The 19171-nt window shown below is 49.4% G+C and overlaps 1 protein-coding gene across 3 annotated transcripts in view; it reads right to left on the reverse strand.

Annotated features, from left to right (window-relative positions):
• Positions 1–17715: 17715 nt before the first annotated feature.
• ST6GALNAC1 (ST6 N-acetylgalactosaminide alpha-2,6-sialyltransferase 1) overlaps positions 17716–19171 on the reverse strand; it is a 53603-nt gene continuing 52147 nt past the window's right edge. For 2 of the 3 annotated variants that reach the window (XM_027834719.3, XM_043527650.1), the window contains one exon: positions 17716–19051. In XM_027834719.3, the coding sequence (XP_027690520.2) occupies positions 18881–19051 (171 nt within the window). In that variant the 3' untranslated portion in view covers positions 17716–18880. The remainder of the gene's footprint in view (positions 19052–19171) is intronic. The other variant, XR_005227566.1, reaches the window with a different exon arrangement.

The following is a 19171-nucleotide window of genomic DNA, read 5'->3' on the forward strand; positions in this document are numbered from 1 at the left end:
GGGAGGAGATGCCATTCTCCCCCCCTCCCCCCCCCCCGGCTGCTTCTTACAACTGTGCAGCAAATCCAGCAGCCTCTCGAGCCTACGCCAAGGCACACCAGGGTTGCACTCCCGGGCCCAGGGCCAGACGGATCTCCCGGACACCCAGAGTAACCCCGCTGCTCCCAGCTCCCCTAGCCAATCCTTGGAAGTGGGCGCTGGGGTCAGTGAGCTCAGAATCTGGCCTGGCAGGCGCCCAGTGTCGCATACCCGGGCTCACCCACTCAGGGGTGTCTCTAGTGTAGACATAGACAGAGGGAGACAGGGTGGGTGAGGTAAGATCTTTTCTTGGACCGACTTCTGTTGGTGAGAGAGAGAAGCTTCGGAGCTACACAGAGCTCTTCTCCAGGTCTGGGAAAGGTACTAAGCCCTGGTCTACACTGCAGACTTATATCGATAAGCGTTCAGTCACACTCCCCATCAGTAGCCAGGCTGGGGAAGCTAATGATCCAACCAGCAGACCAAACTTGGTGATGAATCCTGGTGACGTGCCAGCTGAGGCATGTTGCACATATGCTAAGAAGAAGGGGTGCAGAAAATCCACACCCCTGAGCGACATAGTTAGACCAGCCTAACCCCCAGTGTAGACAGCACTATGTCGATTGGGGGGCTTCTCCTGCAGACATAGCTACTGCCTCTCCAGGAGGTGGAGTACCTACACCGACAGGAGAAGTTCTCCCATTGGCATAGGTAGCGTCTTCACTAAGCGCTACAGAGGCACAGCTGCACCGGTGCAGTGTTGTAAGTGTAGACAAGCCCTAAGAGCATCACAGAGAAATACAAGATTGAACAGATTGTTTAGCATAAGTAGTTAGCACATATTCTAAGGGACAATTTGAGGTGAAGTGGCCCATTAACACCCCTGTAGTCATAGGACAAAAAGAGGAGTTAGTGGATTACAGATTGTTGTAATAAACCATAAATCCAGTGGTTTTTAAGACCATGATTTTTAGTGTCTAGCAAAGTTATGGATTTAAGCTCCCAGGCTTATAGGTGCCGGCTCTGTGGGTGCTGGAGCACCCACAGAGAAAAGTTAGAGGGTGCTAAGCACCGGCAGCCAAGCTCCCCCTGCCCACCAGCGTCTCTCACCTGCCCATGGCCCTGTTGACCAACTCCTCCCCCTCCCTCTGTCCCTCCCTCCCAGCGCCTCCCGCCCGCTGCGAACAGGAGCTGCTGTTTCATGGCTTGTAGGTAGCTCTGGGAGGGAGGGAGAAGAGCAGGGATGGGGTGCGCTCAGAGGAGGAGGCGGGGAAGAGGCAGGACAGGGTGGGAAGGGGCAGGGGCTTGGAGGAAGGGGTGGTGTGGGGGCGGGGCCTGGTGTGAAGGTGGGGTCGAGCACCCCCCCGGCTAGAAGGGAAGTCGGTGTGTATGCCCAAGCTGATCTTTTGAAAGTGGTGTGCAGGTTTCCTTTGAGGAAAAGGCAAAATAGGGCAGATAGAGAGATCGCTTTGTGGCAAATATTAACCCACAGGTGACAGGGTGTTTTATCATTTTCCTCAGTGAGTTCATTTGAAAGTGTTGTGATTGTCTTGTTTCACCTACATAGTTGTTATTGGGGCATTTAGTGCACTGGATAAGGTACACCCCATGTTGTGATAGGCAGATATAGGACCCAGGGATGAGGGATCTTGCAAGGTATGCTGTGGGGAGTGTTGATCATTGTAATAGTGGAGATGTCTGCAGGTTTTGCATCTGTTGTTCTGGCAGAGTCTGGTGCCCCTTTGAGTTGGTGTGTTCTGGTCTGTGGGGAGATTGCTTCTGATGATAAGGTTGGGGGGGGGTTGTTTGTAGGCCAGAAGAGGGGGTTCAGGAAAGATTTATTTCAGGATGGGGTCCCCATCGAGTATGGGTTGTAGTTGTTTGATGATACTCCATATGGATTCAGTGTGGTAGGTGTGGTGGTAGGTAACAAGTAGTGGGTTGAGGTCAGACGGGGTTTTATTTCTGTATTGAAGCAGGTTCTCTTGGGGTATTTGGGTGGCCTGTTCCATGATGTGATGTACTCCTCTGGTGGAATGTCCTTGTTTGGTGAGGGCAGTTTTGAGTGCACTATGGTGTATTTCCCCCACTTTTTCCTCAGAGCATATCCTGTAGTATCTGCGTGCCTGGCTGTCGATAACAGATTTCTTGGTGTGTTTAGGGTGGTTACTGGATCTATGAAGGTAGGTGTGGTGATCCATGAATATAACTGTTTGTAGCGTTCCTTTGTTGAAGCTGATTATGGTGTCCAGGACGTTGATGCTGGTTTGGGAGTTTTCCAGAGAGAGTTTAATGGATGAGTGGTGGTTGTTGATGTTGTGGTGGAAATCTATGAGGCAGTTGAAGTCATCTGTCCAGAGGATGAAAATATCATCGATGTATCTCAGGTATATCATTGGTTTCATTGTGCATTTGTCCAGAAATTCTTCTTCAGGGAGGCCTATTTAGAAGTTGGCATGTGGGGGAGCCATCCTAGCACTCATGGCTGGTCCCATGGTTTGGACAAAGGTGTTTGTTGTTTGAATGTAAAATTGTAATGGGTGAGGATGAAGTGGATGAGTTTGGCGATGTGTTTGGGGTGATGATATCTGAGGGTTGTCCATTGTCTTGTAACTATTTGAGGCAGGCAGCTATGTCATCATTGTGTATACGTTTACACAGATGCATATAAACATACTGACACCTGAGGAAGTTGGCTGATGTGATTGCAGAGCCATTGGCCATTATCTTTGAAAATTTGTGGCGATCAGGGGAGGTCACGGATGATTGGAAAAAGACAAATATAGTGCCCATATTTAAAAAACGGAAGAAAGAGAACCCGGGGAACTACAGACCGGTCAGCCTCACTTCAGTCCCCGGCAAAATCATGGAGCAGGTCCTCAAGGAATCCATTTTGAAGCACTTGGAGGAGAGGAAGGTGATCAGGAGCAATCAACATGGATTCACCAAGGACAAGTCATGCCTGACCAACCTGATTGTCTTCTATGAAGAGATAACTGGCTCTGAGGATATGGGGAAAGTGGTGGTTGTGATATATCTTGACTTTAGCAAAGCTTTTGATACGGTCTCCCATAGTATTCTTGCCAGCAAGTTAAAGAAGTATGGATTGGATGAATGGACTATAAGGTGGATAGAAAGCTGGCTAGGTTGTCGGGGTCAATGGGAAGTGATCCACGGCTCGATGTCTAGTTGGACTGCCCCAGGAGTCAGTCCTGGGGCTGGTTTTGTTCAACATCTTTATTAATGATCTGGATGATGGGATGAATTACACTCTCAGCAAGTTCGCAGATGACACTAAGCTGGGGGGATAGGGTCCAGAGTGACCTTGACAAATTGGAGGATTGGGCCAAAAGAAATCTGATGAGGTTCAACAAGGACAAGTGCAGAGTCCTGCAATTAGGAAGGAAGAATCCCATGCACCGCTACAGGCTGGGGACCAACTGGCTAAGCAGCAGTTCTGCAGAAAAGGACTTGAGGATTACAGTGGATGAGAAGCTGGATATGAGTCAACAGTGTGCCCTTGTTGCCAAGAAGGCCAATGGCATATTGGGCTATATTAGTAGGAGCATTGCCAGCAGATCGAGGGAAGTGATTATTCCCCTCTATTCGGCACTGGTGAGGCCACACCTGGAGTATTGTGTCCAGTTTTGGTCCCTTCACTACAGAAAGGATGTGAACAGATTGGAGAGAGTCCAGCGGAGGGAAACCAAAATGATTAGGGGGCTGGGGCACATGACTTAGAAGGAGAGGCTGAGGGAACTGGGGTTATTTAGTCTGCAGAAGAGAAGAGTGAGGGGGGATTTGATAGCAGCCTTTAACTACCTGAAAGGGGGGTTCCAAAGAGCATGGAGCTAGACTGTTCTCAGTGGTGGCAGATGACAGAACAAGAAGCAATGGTCTCAAGTTGCAGTGGGGGAGGTCTAGGTTGGATATTAGGAAACACTGTTTCATTAGGAGGGTGGTGGAATCTCCATCCTTAGAGGTTTTTAAGGCCCGGCTTGACAAAGCCCTGGCTGGGATGATTTAGTTGGTGTTGGTCCTGCTTTGAGCAGGGGATTGGACTAGATGACCTCCTGAGGTCTCTTCCAACCCTAATCTTCTGTGATTCTATGACCTGTGCATACCTCCTAAATTTTGTCTTTGCCACTCATCACCTGCTTCAGAGTAGCAGCTGTGTTAGTCTGTATCCATAAAAAGGAAAGGAGTTAGTCTCTAAGGTGCCACAAGTACTCCTTTTCTCATCACCTGCTGTTATTTAAACCTAGAAACACCCACAAACGCTCATAGAGACTTTCTCCCAAATGCACCTGCAGTCTTTCTCATGCATATGAATAGGTGCTGGAACTAAGGTTGTGTGGGGTCCTGCAGCACCCCCTGACTTGAAATGGTTTACATTATATACAGGTTTTAGTTTAGTTCAATGGCTCACAGCACCCCCACTACAAAAATTGTTCCAGCAGCCCTGTGCATATGCACTCTCCATGTGCATGCTGGTATTTAAAACACACTAAAAGGTAGAGCTTCATATTCACACTTTTTCTGAGACACGTACACTCTTCTCACAAATTTACATAAGCCATTTCCCACATACACGGATCAAGGAACAGCAACCAAAACTCTCATTGACACTCATACACATACCTGCAAATATACACATCCACAGATACTTCCTCAATGCACAACACACATTCACATCCTCATGCTCTGATTAAAGCTAGTCAAAATATGAAAAGTAAAGTCAAGAAAAATGTTTAAATACTTTTTCATTTTTCAAAATTTTTTGTATCCAAAAATGTATCACGATTTTTGTCATAAATTTTTATCAAATCAAACATTTTCATTTATAATTTGTTGGTTTCCATTGTCAAAATAAGTAATATCTTACAAGTAAAGTTTTTGGCCACGGTGGAATTTAATTTTTCAATTATACAAATCCAATTTTGAAAATAACTTATTTTGAAAATGGGAAACGATAAATAATCAATGAAAAATGTCAACAAAAATAAAAGCCACAACAATTATTTTGCAAAAATAAAAGTCATGGTCTTCAAAAAGATTGGGTGCCCCACTTGGTAAGGCAACTCCCATCTTTTCATGTGCTGTGTATTTATACCTCCCTAGTGTATTTTCCACTCCATGCATCTGATGAAGTGGGTTTTAGCCCACGAAAGCTTATGCCCAAATAAATTTGTTAGTCTCTAAGGTGCCACAAGGACTCCTTGTTGTTGTTTTTTAGTAAACATACAGATACTCCACAAACTCTCCAGAAACATTCAATCCATGCGCTACCATCCATAACACAAGCAACCACACTGAACATCCCAATACACACATGTGCACACTTACCTCTTTGATGCACACAATCATTGACACACATGCTCACACGCACTCACCCTCATCCGTTCACTATTGGTGATATAGCAGCTGCATCATGATGTTGCTTTGCTTTGTTGACTACGTGAGAGCTTTGCACAGCACGGATGGGCAGCTTTATGGAGAGTCACAAGATGCTACTGCGTTCCTGAGAAACCAAGAGTTGAGGGAGCAGAGAAGCCTTACAAAGGGGCTAGATGCCATATGAGACTTATGCAGCAGAGAAATTACCCAGATGTTTGTATGCATGCCTGGGAGATGACAAAGAGGCAGATTCAAGCCCTATAGTTAGAACGGTGCCTCGATATCTGATGGAACACTCATAATAAGTTATGTAGAGCTTGTGTTTGCTGATGTTTTTGAACTTATGAGAAGGAGTTCATACAGAGCAACGAGAATGCAGCAATCCATTGAAGGCAGAATGCATCGCTCTGAAACATGGAGGAAAATTACAGGGATTAAGGAATACCTTGCATAGTTAATTATATATTTTCTAGATAGGTATATGGTCCGATTCTCCTTTCCGTTATGCAAGAATAAATCAGGATGTCAATGGAGTTACATCACTATAAAGCAGGTGTGCCAGGAGAATCAGGCCCGTCGTATAAGAGGTGCATTTTCAATAGAGTTTCTAGCAATCCCTGACAGCCTTTCATGATCCCCATAACTGTGATCAGTTCTCTCAGTGGATAGTATCATTTTGCTGATACTTCCCAGCAGGAGCTCCAGGCTGGAGAAGTTGAGCAGGAGTCAGGGGGAATCCAGCTCCCACTTGAATGCACAGGAAGAGGGCGATTGCAAGTTGTTGCACAGTAAATCCTGATATTCTTTGAAAACAAGTTTTGGTTAATTGAATATTGGAGACTGTTACATTTTTAAACAACTGAGCTGTAACTCACGAAAGCTTATGCTCAAATAAACTGGTTAGTCTCTAAGGTGCCACAAGTACTCCTTTTCTTAATGTACCTTGAAGCAGTTTGGAACCCCCTATTTTCATGTGTCTGCAAATGGGACATTCGTTCCCTGAGCCCTACGCACTCTCGTCAGATTGTCAATCTGGCAGCTCCCTGTTTGTTTGTTAACAGAGCTTGGTTTATGCAGCCTGTTCCAAGTAATTGTGTGGACTTTGTTAGGACTTAGATCTAGGAAATGACATAGCCTTGGGTAAAAATGATACTCGCTGTTTTCCTCCTGGATTACTACTTCTTTTGGGCTAGGATGCATTTCGCCAGTGTCCAGAAATTAAGTGATGTTTATCTAGGAGCTGAATAAGTGTAAAATTTTGAGCACTAGTCTCTTAATACTGAAGTTGCCACATAAAAATTAATCCAGGAAGAAGAAATCGAGATAAAAAATAGAGAGTCTCGTTTTTGTCCATGACTTTTTATTGGAAACAAAGCCAGTGACGTTGCTAGAGAGAGAAAAACAAGAACATTTTGCATCTTGTGGCTGTTGGTAGCAAATTGCTGCTGGAAAGCTCTGAATTCGCATGCTACACGGTGACGCGTCATCACGCTGAGGGAAGGTGATCTCCATACATCACCCAGAGGACTGTGTGTAGATCCAGTTTGTTCAGCAGAGGCAAGAGGTGCATTCAGCCAACTGCAGAAAATTTGGCATGAGGAAATCTCCCTCCAGATCAAAATCTGGAGCGATGGAGCTTGTGTTCTGTCAACCTTGCTGTAGAAAGCAGAGCATATGGTGCTCACGAAGGCAATGCTGCAGTATACTGACAGATTCGATAGCAGATGTCCCGGGAGGCTTATGCAAGGCCCCTCAATAGCACACATGAGGAGCACAAACAGGGGAAGATGTGTCTAACAGCCCCTTGCCAGCTCACCCACCAGAAAAGGGGCATGCATTTATGGGCAGAAGCATCCTGCAAAACACCAGCCGGAACTGAAAGCTAGTTGGGAGGGAGTGGATTCCAGGGCTCCATTCCATCTGAGCTGGGGCTTTCGGTGCTACTGCAAGATGAATAATAATGAAGGGATGATTATAGGTCACAGAGATCTGGCAGTCATCAGCACATGTAGAACGCCGACTGCTAATAAGAGCTCCCATGTGTTCCAAGGACCTGTACTGATTGCTGGCTTTTTGGCTGGATGAAACATCAAGTCTGTGTTTGGGTTGGTTCCCTAGCTTTCTGGGGTGGTTTTTTACCAAAGTGACCACACATTATGGATTCAGGGACACACTGAGCATGGAGATCATTAGTCCCAAGTGACACTATTATAGTGACAGTGGACATAAAGGGGAGCAAGACCTAATATGCAGCATCTGAGATGCTCAGGACAGTGCTGGACTGCTCACAGGCTGCATTAAAAGCATAAGAGCAATAATAATACTTTGCATTTCAACAGTGACTTTCATCTGAAGATTTCAAAATAGCATAACAGCATTAATGAAAAACCCCTCCTGAGTTGGTAGGTATATTTTTATTATCCCATGTTATAGATGGAGAAAAAGGCTTGGAGCAGTAAACCTGGTGAGTCAGTGGCAGAATGGGAATAGAACCCAGGAGTCCTGACCCCCGGCTCCTACTCTTCCGTCTGACCTCCAGTCTAGACAAAACACCCTCCACACTAAAGAAGACGGCTGGTCCGGTAGTGTAGACCTGGGGATGGGAAGTCCTAAGATTGTCCTGGGTCTTATACTGACTTCTTGGGGAAGTCATTGAACATTTCTGCCTTAGTTTCCCTATCTATGGAATGAAGCTAATATTCCCTACCGTGCTGAGGGGTTGGGAGGCTTAGTTAATCTATGATCATATGCTGAGTGCACCAGCTGTACTAATGCCCTGTGAGTACTGAAAAAAAAGGGTTAATGTCTGAGGAGGAATGTTTTCTCTCTCTGACCATTCAGCCAGGGTCAGAGTCAGAAGAGAACAAGGTGCCCATGATCCGAAGGTGTTTTGTACTAGGGCTGTCACACAGAGAATGTTATTTACTTCAAAACACCCCCAGTGGATTGTTAGATACAATTCACACTTCCAGTGCACAAGGCCTGAGGCAAGGCAATGGAAGTAGCTCTTTCTGAGGAGGCTGGTGAGAGGCTGCTAATTGCGCCCATTACCATAGCATCTGAGCATCTCTCAATCCATTTGTCCTCAACGCCCATGTGAGGGAGGGAAATCCATTGGAGAGGTAGTGCACTCAGGCCCAGAGAGTCTGTGTGTCTTGCCCAACATCGCACACCAAGTCTGGCAGAGCAGGAACTGGAACCCAGATCTTCTGGCGCCTTGGCTGGGGCCCCCACCACTGGACCATCCTTCCTCTCTCCTGGGTGTCCAATTTCCATTGAATTTCAGTGGGGCTTGGGCACCTCACCCCTTACACTGAACATCCCAGCCTTGTTAGATAAATAGAGGTTGTCGGGGCTCTTTTGCTTCCTAGGTGGTTCATGTCTCCGAGACATTTGGGTAAGAAACATCCATTAACCCTTTCCTTTGTGAATTATCCCGGAGCTGCTGGACAGCAGTGGGCTGCGGTGATGTTGTTCTGAAGCACAGAGGTTCCAGGGATGCATGGTGTCCAGGAGACGTGGGGGCATCTGCATGAGGCTCCTGCATCCCTGGTGTGCTTGGCAGCACACAAGTGGTTAACAGCTGTGTCAGACTACATGCCCTTAGCTCACACCAGCGTGAAATGCTGACAGAGCCATGGGGGGTTAAGTATAGGTGGGCAGCTGGGAGCCTTAATGCTGAATTTCCTGTCTTTTGTTGGCTTGTGTCACAGGCTGCCCAGAGAATCCCTCCAAACACTCCCATCCCAAATGGTACTGGGCACAATGCACCACATGAGGAATTACTATAACCAACATCTGTGGGGCCTTTGACCCTCAAATAAGCTAAACACACAGCCTCAGGGCCACCCTGCAGGCAGAGACATCCGGGAAGAGATGGGCTGTGCCCTTGAGGGAAGGAGGCTCGGGGGATGTCTCCTTCAACAGCACCTTGACTGCCCTGCACTGCAGAGCTGTAGATCCACTGGGGGTTCCCCTGCTCTGGCCCCAGGTCACAGCAAGGACTCAGGAGGACAGGACAGGGCTCTTTTATGGAGCCCAACAGCCCCGCTCACTGCTTCTGAGGGTAGTTGCTCTTGACCCCTATGAGGCACTTTGCTGCCGGCCCAAGAGGGGGCTGGGAATACTGGCTTAGCACCACCCAGGGGTGGGGAGTGCTGCACAGCTGGAATGGTGTGTGCTGGCTGGCTGGTTTCACCCCGTCCCCACTCCCCAACCCAGATCCCCCTCCAGTAGACGTGTCCTGATGCTCCTCTCCATGGCATGGTGCAGAGGGGAGTAGGATGGGGCCAGCTCCCTCCCCCGCCAAGGACTGCAGAAGGGGGAGCTGCACCTCTAGAATACCCTATTCCCTCCCCCCCCTCCCAAGTACTGGAGAAGAGAGTGGGAGCGAGGGGATGCATGGGCCCTGCCCACCAGGCCTCTCAGCAAGGCGGGTAGGGCACAGAAGCTAAAGCCAGTGGCAGCATGGGCCTGTTAGCAGGGAGGAAGGACACCAAGCCATCCACACAGGGGTCATCCATGGGCACAAGCCAGAGTCTGTAGGGTTTTCCCAGCCCCACCTATTCCCTGCTGCCCCAAGCTCCCCCCAGCCCCCCCGGGACATGTGCTTTTAATTCTGCGAATTAGACCTGGGACAGCTTTGGTCACATGCCTCTCCCTCCCACACGATTCCCCGTGGGTTGGCAGCCCTTGGCCTTGGATGAATGCTACCACATCGGCAAGCCAGAGACTGCAGTGTGCTATTTAAAGGCCTGACAGGGAGGAATGCAGATCCTTCCCCATGGCTGTGAGAAATGCTGCCAGCAGGGAGTAGAAGGCTGTGCGCTGTGGTGTGCGTGGCACCCATGCCAAGGGGCAGGAGCAAAGCAAGGGCAGCCCACTCGCCATTGCAGAGCAGTGAGGGGTCTTCACTTTCCTAGCCAGGTTTTAGTGCGTGGTGACTGGCAGTATGGAGCTTTCAGCACTGACCGAGCCCGGGAACCAACCCAGGGCCTCCTCCAAAGCTGCCACCTACAGTGGACTCTTGTCTTCCTAAGTGTAGTGATACCTCCGACAGCAGAAAGAAGCTTTCTCTGGCATCCACAGTGCAGTGGGACATCTCAAGGCCAGGACACAGCGGGAGCTTACCCTATTGCTGTGGTATCTGAGCGCCTCCCAACCTCCGGGGTATTTATCGTGACAGCACCTCTGTGGGGGAGGGCAGGGCTGTCCCCCACTATTAACAGCACTGATGGGGAACTGAGGCACAAGGAGGCTAAGTGACTTGCCCAAGGTGACACAGGAAGTCTGTGGCAGAGCAGGGCATCGAACGTAGGTCTCTCATGCCCCAGGCTAGAGCCCTAACCACCAGGCCATCCATCCTCTCTGGGAGCTTAGCGGTCCAGGCCCTGGGCAGTTCTGCAGCAGAGAATGGGGATTTCCAAAATGGGCTTTCCACCTGCTGTGCATCTCAGGTGCAAAAATAGCTCACGTTGCCTGCCCCCACTCCCAGTGTTACCTGCCCGTTATACCCCAGAGGGGCATTTTCAGGGGGGTATTAACTCAGTGGGCCAAATTCATCCCCAGTGGACTTATGCCAGAGATGAATTTTGCCCAGTGTGTGAGACGTCAGAGTGATAGATGCATAACTACAGCCCAGTTAGCTAGCTAGGTATAAATCACCCATTTTACAGAAGGCACAGAGGCTTAAGCCAAGGTCACACAGCAAGTGAGCAGTACAGCTGGGAACAGAACCCAGGAATCCTGATGCCTGGTCTCCTGTGCTAACTCTAAAATATTAGACATACACCCATTGGATTGGAAGCTCTTTGGGGCAGGGACCAGCTGCCTGTCCTGTGTTTGTACAGCGCCTCGGACAATGTACATACTAAATATTATTTAACATGTATTAATTATTTGTGGTGTGTGTTGCAGAAGAACCTCAGTGCCCTACAACTGGCCCAGGGCCCCACTGCACTAGGTGCTGGATAAACATAGACCAAATAGCTGGGCCCCGCCCAAAGATCGAACAAATAATAAACAGAGGCTTCCCTGGTGGTCACATTCAAACTAGAAAGATACCAAGCATCCTGGGGTGGGGAAAGTTCTCCTACAGCAGGGGAACCTACCGAAATCTGCACTAGGATCTGACCGGTGCAGGGAATAGTCACAGGCTGTTAATTCCCTGGGCATAATTGCATGAGAGAGGAGCCTCTGAATTGAACTTAAAAAAATGCACTCTGGACCTTCACAAAGAAGTGCTTGCATTACATGTTTCAGAGTAACAGCCGTGTTAGTCTGTATTCGCAAAAAGAAAAGGAGGACTTGTGGCACCTTAGAGACTAACCAATTTATTTGAGCATAAGCTTTCGTGAGCTACAGCTCACTTCAGCCGATGAAGTGAGCTGTAGCTCACGAAAGCTTATGCTCAAATAAATTGGTTAGTCTCTAAGGTGCCACAAGTCCTCCTTTTCTTCTTGCATTACATGGTGCTGCAGCCTAGTACCATAGACTCATGGACACGTAGGGCTGGATGGGAATACACGAGGCCCTTTAGTTTCTGGTCCATTCCACCCCCATCACACTGAGGCAGGACCTCGTCCACCCCTGACAGCTAATCAGGTCTTAAAAGTACCCACTGACCGGGCTTATCTGGCCCTGGGGTGCAGTACTGTGGTGTATCTTGGGGTATCACATTGCACTGTCGTACTGGCCAATGTTATCCTCAGTCATATTACTACAGTGCCGTTGAGAGCTGCTGCCACGGACTGTCTCACCATATTACCGCAGCCCTGTCAACCCTGCGTGGAGACAGACCTGAGGAAGATTTTCTGACTGGAGCTCACTCATACCTGGCTGACCGTGGGCACGGAGTAAGGCCCTGTCGACACTAGCAAGCTTACAGTGACACAGCTGTGCTGATGCAGATCGCTCGTGTAGCCACGCTAGGCCAATAGGCGAGCGCGCGCGCCCATCGACATCATTAAACCACCCCCCACGAGCGGCGAGAGCTATGTCACGCTGGCCACGCTGGCGTGACGGTCGGTGGAACATATGCCGCTCAGAGAGGTGTTTTTTCACACCCCTGAGTGTAGGGCCGGCTCCAGCTTTTTTTTGCTGCCCAAGCGGCGAAGAAACAAAACAAAACAACCCGACTGAGCTGCTGCCGAATTGCCGCCGAAGACCCGGACGTGCCGCCCCCCCAACAACGGACGGAGTGCCGCCCCTTTCTATTGGCCGCCCCAGGCACCTGCTTCCTTCGCTGGTGCCTGAAGCTGGCCCTGCCTGAGTGACATAAGGTCTAGTGACGAAAGCGCGCAGGTAGCCATAGCCTTGGCTTGTGTCACAGAGTGGCACATTGCATCGCACTGTGCTAGCCAGTCCACCACAACACACCGTCATGCTGCATAACATCAGACCAGGTTGAGCGGCACGTGCTGGCCGGTGAGCCTGATCCCTGGCTGCCTGGCACCCTGTGTTGCCATATGGGCCGTCACCGTGCCAAGTAGGTGTAGGTGTGCAGTGCAACCTGCCGGCTCTCACACTGTTTTACTCTCACTTTACATGATGAGAACAGGTACTAGGCCATAGGGGAGCTACTTGGTATTTATTGCTAATTTAGCCTCTTTGTTGCCTAGTGAATCATTCACAAGTGGCTCCTGCAGCCTTTCAAATGGGTTGTTTGTTTGTAACCAGTCACTGAATCGTTTGGACAAATCAGTTCCGCCCAGCCGATTGTGTGTTTGAGAAATGGTCACTTCACATCGTCTCTGCTGCCCTTCCCCCACCCTACTCCCCAGCTCTGCTCCCCGTGCCTGCTGGACTCTGCCCCTTTCCAGCCTCCTGTCCTGAAGAAAGCGTAGCTGATGGTCTCCAAGGAGCTGGCAGATTCTAGTGTCTGACCTGAGTGATTTTTTTCAGATGAGGTCAGGTGCGTGACTTCAGTGGCCTGTATGTGTGCTAGCCTCAGACACACGGCTTCACCCCTGCACAGTTCAGGACTGGGGTAGCAGGTGGGGCTGCAGGTCAGGCGTGGGATGCGTTGGCAGAGTTGTGTGGGGCACGCGGGACCGGAATAGCTGCGGTCACTGCAGGGGAGGCTCGGGGTGCATTGGCAGAGCTATGTGGGGTTTCAGGACTGGAATAGCGGGGGTCACTGCAGGTGAGGATCGGGATGCGTTGGCAGAGCTGTGTGGGGCATGCAGGACTGGAATAGCTGAGGGCACTGCAGATGAGGTGTCATAAATATAAAGGGAAGGGTAACCACCTTTCTGTATACAGTGTTATAAAATCCCTCCTGGCCAGAGGCAACATCCTGTTATCTGTAAAGGGTTAAGAAGCTCAGCTAAGCTGACTGGCACCTGACCCAAAGGACCAATAAGGAGACAAGATACTTTCAAATCTTGAGGTGGGGAAAGGTTTTGTTTGTGCTCTTTGTTTACATGGTTGATCTCTCTTGGGACTGAGAGAGGCCAGACAGAAATCCATCTTCTCCAACCCATCCTAATCCAAGTCTCCAAAATTGCAACCAGTATAGGTAAGCCAGGCAAAGCGGATTAGTTTATCTTTCGTTTTATGTGAATTTTCCCTGTGTTAAGAGGGAGGTTTAATCCTGTTTTCTGTAACTTTAAGGTTTTGCCCAGAGGGGGATCCTCTGTGTTTTGAATCTGATTACCCTGTATTTTCCATCCTGATTTTACAGAGGTGATTCTTTTACCTTTTCTTTAATTAAAATTCTTCTTTTAAGAACCTGATTGATTTTTCATTGTTCTTAAGATCCAAGGGTTTGGGTCTGTGTTCACCTGTACCAATTGGTGAGGATTATTATCAAGGCCTTCCCCAGGAAAAGGAGTGTAGGGCTTGGGGGGATATTTTGGGGGAAGACGTCTCCAAGTGGGCTCTTTCCCTGTTCTTTGTTTAAAACGCTTGGTGGTGGCAGCATAGGGTTCAAGGCCAAGGCAAAGTCTGTACCTTGGGGAAGTTTTTAACCTAAGCTGGTAAGAATAAGCTTAGGGGGTCTTTCATGCGGGTCCCCACAACTGTACCCTAGAGTTCAGAGTGGGGAAGGAATCCTGACATGAGGATTGGGGTGCTTTGGCAGAGCTGTGTGGGGCACCTAGGACTGGAATAGCTGGGCTCACTGCAGGTGAGGATTGGGGTGTGTTGGCAGAGCTGTGTGGGGTTTCAGGACTGCAATAACTGGGGTCACTGCAGGTGAGGATTGGGGTGCGTTGGCAGAGCTGTGGTCACTGCAGGTGAGGATTGGGGTGCGTTGGCAGAGCTGTGTGGGGCCCCCAGGACTGGAATAGCTGGGGTCACTGCAGGTGAGGATTGGGGTGCGTTGGCAGAGCTGTGGTCACTGCAGGTGAGGATTGGGGTGTGTTGGCAGAGCTGTGTGGGGCCCCCAGGACTGGAATAGCGGGGGTCACTGCAGGTGAGGATTGGGGTGTGTTGGCAGAGCTGTGTGGGGTTTCAGGACTGCAGTAGCTGGGGTCACTGCAGGTGAGGATTGGGGCGTGTTGACAGAGCTGTGTGGGGTTTCAGGACTGGAATGGCACCTTAGCCCTGCACTGTGTGGCCAGAGCTACGCGGGGTCCAGACCAGGAGGGGTGCAGGTTGGAGCCTGCGTTGGCAGAGCCTTGTGGACTGGCTCGCGGGGGAGCTTACACTTACGTCCTTCCCCATACAGCACTGTCCGTCTCTCATGTGCTAAGGCCCCTCGTGCTCATCCAGTTTCTCCCCACCATAGCCACAGTGTACCCCACATTAGCTATGGCGAGGAGACACGGGCTGATGTGAGCCTTGTAGGGGAGGACGGGGGTCAGGTGGTGAGCTGTAAAAAGGGAGCATTCCTGCCTTGTGCCTGCTGAGAAGGGTGCCTGAGGCCCAGTGTTGGAAAGGCCCCTGGGCACCAGCCATTTGCAGTGTTCCTAGCCCGGCGCCCTGGATTGCCCTTGACTCAGGCTGGGCCTTGTGGCTAATGCTTTTCTGGCCCTCATTGGTGACTGTACCCCTCCCCCCCCCACATACCCTAATCCCCTCTTGCCAGCAGAGAAAAGAAAGGAGGGAAGAGAAGAGGAGGAGGGGAGGGCAGGCGACAGAGAAACTTCTTCCAACTTCTTGGGAATAAAAAGGCCCTATTCACTTTGAAGAATGACAGCGTAGAGACGGTCACCTAGCAACCTGGAGCGATTCGGCATGGCCCAGACGCTGCCGGTAAGGAACAATGATTCCTTGCCACCCTCCTGAGAGCTCAAAGTCTGGGGGGCCTTCCCAAGAAGAGTGGGGCGGGCTGCCGGGGCTGGGAAAGCCAGGCGTGTTCAGCATGAGAATGGGCTTCCTTTGAGAATGGAAGATGAGATTGTCCCAATCAGCGTGCAGGGGTGGGGGTCAGGCCGGATTCTGATACTGATGTAAATCAGGGACAACTCCACCGGAGCTATACTGGGTATAAGAGAAGAGAGTCAGACCTGCGGGTCTAGTGGTATGCTGGCATCTTTGGAGGGATATCATCTGTCCTCACCTGCGCCCTACACAGCCCTATTTCAGCCTCATCTACAGGGGGGAGGGATTTAAACCTTCTCTTCCCTCCTTCTCAATACACACCTGGACTATGGCGGCTGATCTGGACTCCCTGCACTGAGAAAGGAAACACCTTTAAACCACTTTGCCATCAGCACATGGCAAAGTCCTGCGTGGTACAAGCAAAGCCTTGATTTGCACTGGTGGAACTTACCCCTGCCTACGCTTGGCTCGAGGGTGGGCTAATCCCAATGTAGACAAGGCCAGTACATTTCTCCCACGCCCAGGGTAGATCCAGACAACTGCGGGGTTACTGACAAACAGGACCCAGTCACAGTACCCTAGAAGGGCTAAAGGCATGATCCAAAGCTCATTGAAATCAATAGGAGTCTTTTCATTAACTCTAGTGGGCTCTGGCTCAGACCTTTAAAGGGTCAAGCTGGATAGGTGCAGCTTTGGTGTGCCGGGAATTGTCTCCTTAGAGCAGCTTTGGGGGCTGTGCAAAACATTCACAACAGGTGACACTGCACGTTTCATCTCAACTCCAATGGGGATCCCAAGGGTAGCTGAGTAGCCCCAGGGAGCCGCCAGCAGAGGCCACACCCAGCCTTCATAAACACGAATAAATGGTTTGACAAACCAAGGTGTGAAGCTGGTCACCCTTTGTAAAGCATATGTATAAAAATAGTGAAACAACTCTGGGCCGAGCTGGCCAGATGACGGTGACAATTTGCGTTGCCAAACAGATCTGAAATTCCTCCCCTTAGAACTCAGGTGCTTCCCTCAGTGGCATTTCCGTGGCCCTGCAGAACGGCCTGGTAAAGGAAAGTCATGTCACTCGCAGCCAGAGTGTTAATAGGAACGTCCCCACATCCCTGCCCCTCCCCCCACCAATTTCTGCAGAGCATTAAAGTGGTTGGGTTTGCTGGAGCCTGCGTGTGGGTGAGTGAAATAAACACATTTCTCTTGAGGTTGCAATGAGCAAAAGCCTCCCTAGCCAAAACACAGCGGCATCGTTCGGCTGCAAACCCCGTCTAGCGTATAGCAGGTCCCAGCTTTGCCGTCTCTATATGACACTCAGCGATGAGCAGCAGGGCAAGGAATTACCACAATCGTTTGCCTTGAAATATCTGGGAGGTGCTAACTGCTGTGAGTGCCTCATCCTAGGAGATCCTGAGCGTGTCTGACAAGGTGCTGAGCACCTCAACCGCCCATTAGGACAGGACTGGGCCCCAAACGAGTGAGGATTATTCATCAGATGGGGCCCACTGACTGCAGCAAGAACAGATCATCTTACCCCACGCAGCATTCACCGGCATAATTAAGCCACCCCCCAATGAGCAGCGGTAGCTATGCCGGTGGGAGATCATCTCCCACCAACATAGCGCTGTGCAAACGAGTGCTTTTGCTGGCAAAGCCTATGTCGCTCACGGGGGTGCCTTTTTCACACCCCTGAGCGACAAAAGTCTTGCTGACATATGTGCTAATGTAGATGTGGCCTAAACGTCTAGAGCTCAGAGTATTATATTGATAATACAGCGTCATTCTCTAGCATCTTCTGCCAGAGGAGCTCCCAGAGCTATTCTGCTAGTTCAGCCTCGTAAGTAGAGCTGGGCAAAATCTTTGGGCTGAAACTTTTCTTTGCTAAAAAAAATAAAAAAATTAAAAAATGCAGGTTTAGGTCAACTGAAACATTTCGCGAATTCGTGTCAAACTCACCAAATTGTTTTGGTCTAAAAAAGCAAAAACAAACAAAAAAATCCCCCAAAACAGAAACAGATTTTTTCAGTTCAAAACAACTTTTCATTTAGAATTTTACTTCATGTTTTTAAAGGTTAAACTCAAAAATGAAACACAATATTTGTTGATGGGAACATTTTTTCAACCTGAAATAAAATGTTTTTTTTTCTTCACTTTTTTCAGTTTGCTGAAAAAAATATTCTTGTTTCAGGTCAAACCAAAACAATTTGCGGCCAGCAAACCAAAAAGCCAGTTATTGATGCAGCCCTAGTCACAAGTCCCTTAAGAAAGAAAACCTTTTTATACCCATTTTACTGAGTATAAACCAAGGCACAGAAAGGATATGTGACTTTCTCAAGATCACGAGGCAGAATCAGGAATGGAACCCCGGAGTCCTGGTGCCAAATTCCCGAGCACTAACCATTAGACCATATTGGTAACCGCCTGGAAAAAAACTAGCCCCATTTCGATGGGAGCAGTCTAATTGCACACAGGCAAAAAAGAGCTAAACCAGAGTGGGACAATCAGGGCTGGATCGACTTGGGCTGAGCTCAGGAACAAATCCCCCTCCCCAAAACAATCTCCCACCAATTACACAGAGGGATGGATGGGGACACATGAGCTGCAGCAGAAGAGTGGGGAGCAAGGCAATGGTTATTCTGTGGGCTCAAGCAGGGGTGTTAAATGGGACTCCTGATGCACCATGCAATTGGGCTCACCACAGCAGTCCAAGCAGACTCCCTGTCCCCAATGACTGCTGCACCTCTCCCAAGAAACCCAGCTGAATGCCAGTTCCGAACTCCATAGATATGTCTGCTGCTAGCAAAAGGCTTCTAGATGGAAACATTCAAGATCTCTCCAGCTTGGAATCCTCTCTCCCAATGACAGCGCTGCAAACCAAAGAACTGTCAATGGCTTTTGTAGCCCCTAGAGTAACAATCAGCCCTGCACCGGCTGCATGTGTGGTCTGAGCTGGGAAGGTCCTTGCTGTTTGCTTAGTGCTTCTTTCCTGGCCTGTTGCCGAGGTGCATGGGGTGCATATTACTGGAACCAACGCCCTGAGACAGAAGATTTCCGTGCCAAAGAATTAACGTACCTTCATGAAAATAAGTAGAATATGACTTGAAGTCAGGACGCACCCCTGCCTTTCAAGTTTCTTTCCCATATGACCCTTTTGCCAGAGAGGGTCAAACTCTCCAACCAATGTCCCTTTGGCCCCAGGTCAGGATCGCTGGTAGAGTTTCATGACATTTTCATCGTGGAGTTTTTTCCACACCCTTCGCTCCAGATCGAAGTCATGATTGGTGTAGAAGATCAGACGTTTCTGCTCCTTGTCATAATAGTGATCCGAGTACTTCTGGTAGCCATCTGTGATGAAGCCATAGGCGCTCACCTGGAAAAGCCAGAAGAGTCCAGTGGGTTAGAGGGCTTCAGAAATGGGGAAGTCCGGGGCTGGAGGGGTGGGGGGAAACAGAGCTGGGAGGGCATGGCTATCAGAGAAGGGAGCTGCTTC

This window comes from Chelonia mydas, chromosome 14 (genome assembly GCF_015237465.2).
Source record: "Chelonia mydas isolate rCheMyd1 chromosome 14, rCheMyd1.pri.v2, whole genome shotgun sequence".
Taxonomy (NCBI): Eukaryota; Metazoa; Chordata; order Testudines; family Cheloniidae; genus Chelonia; species Chelonia mydas.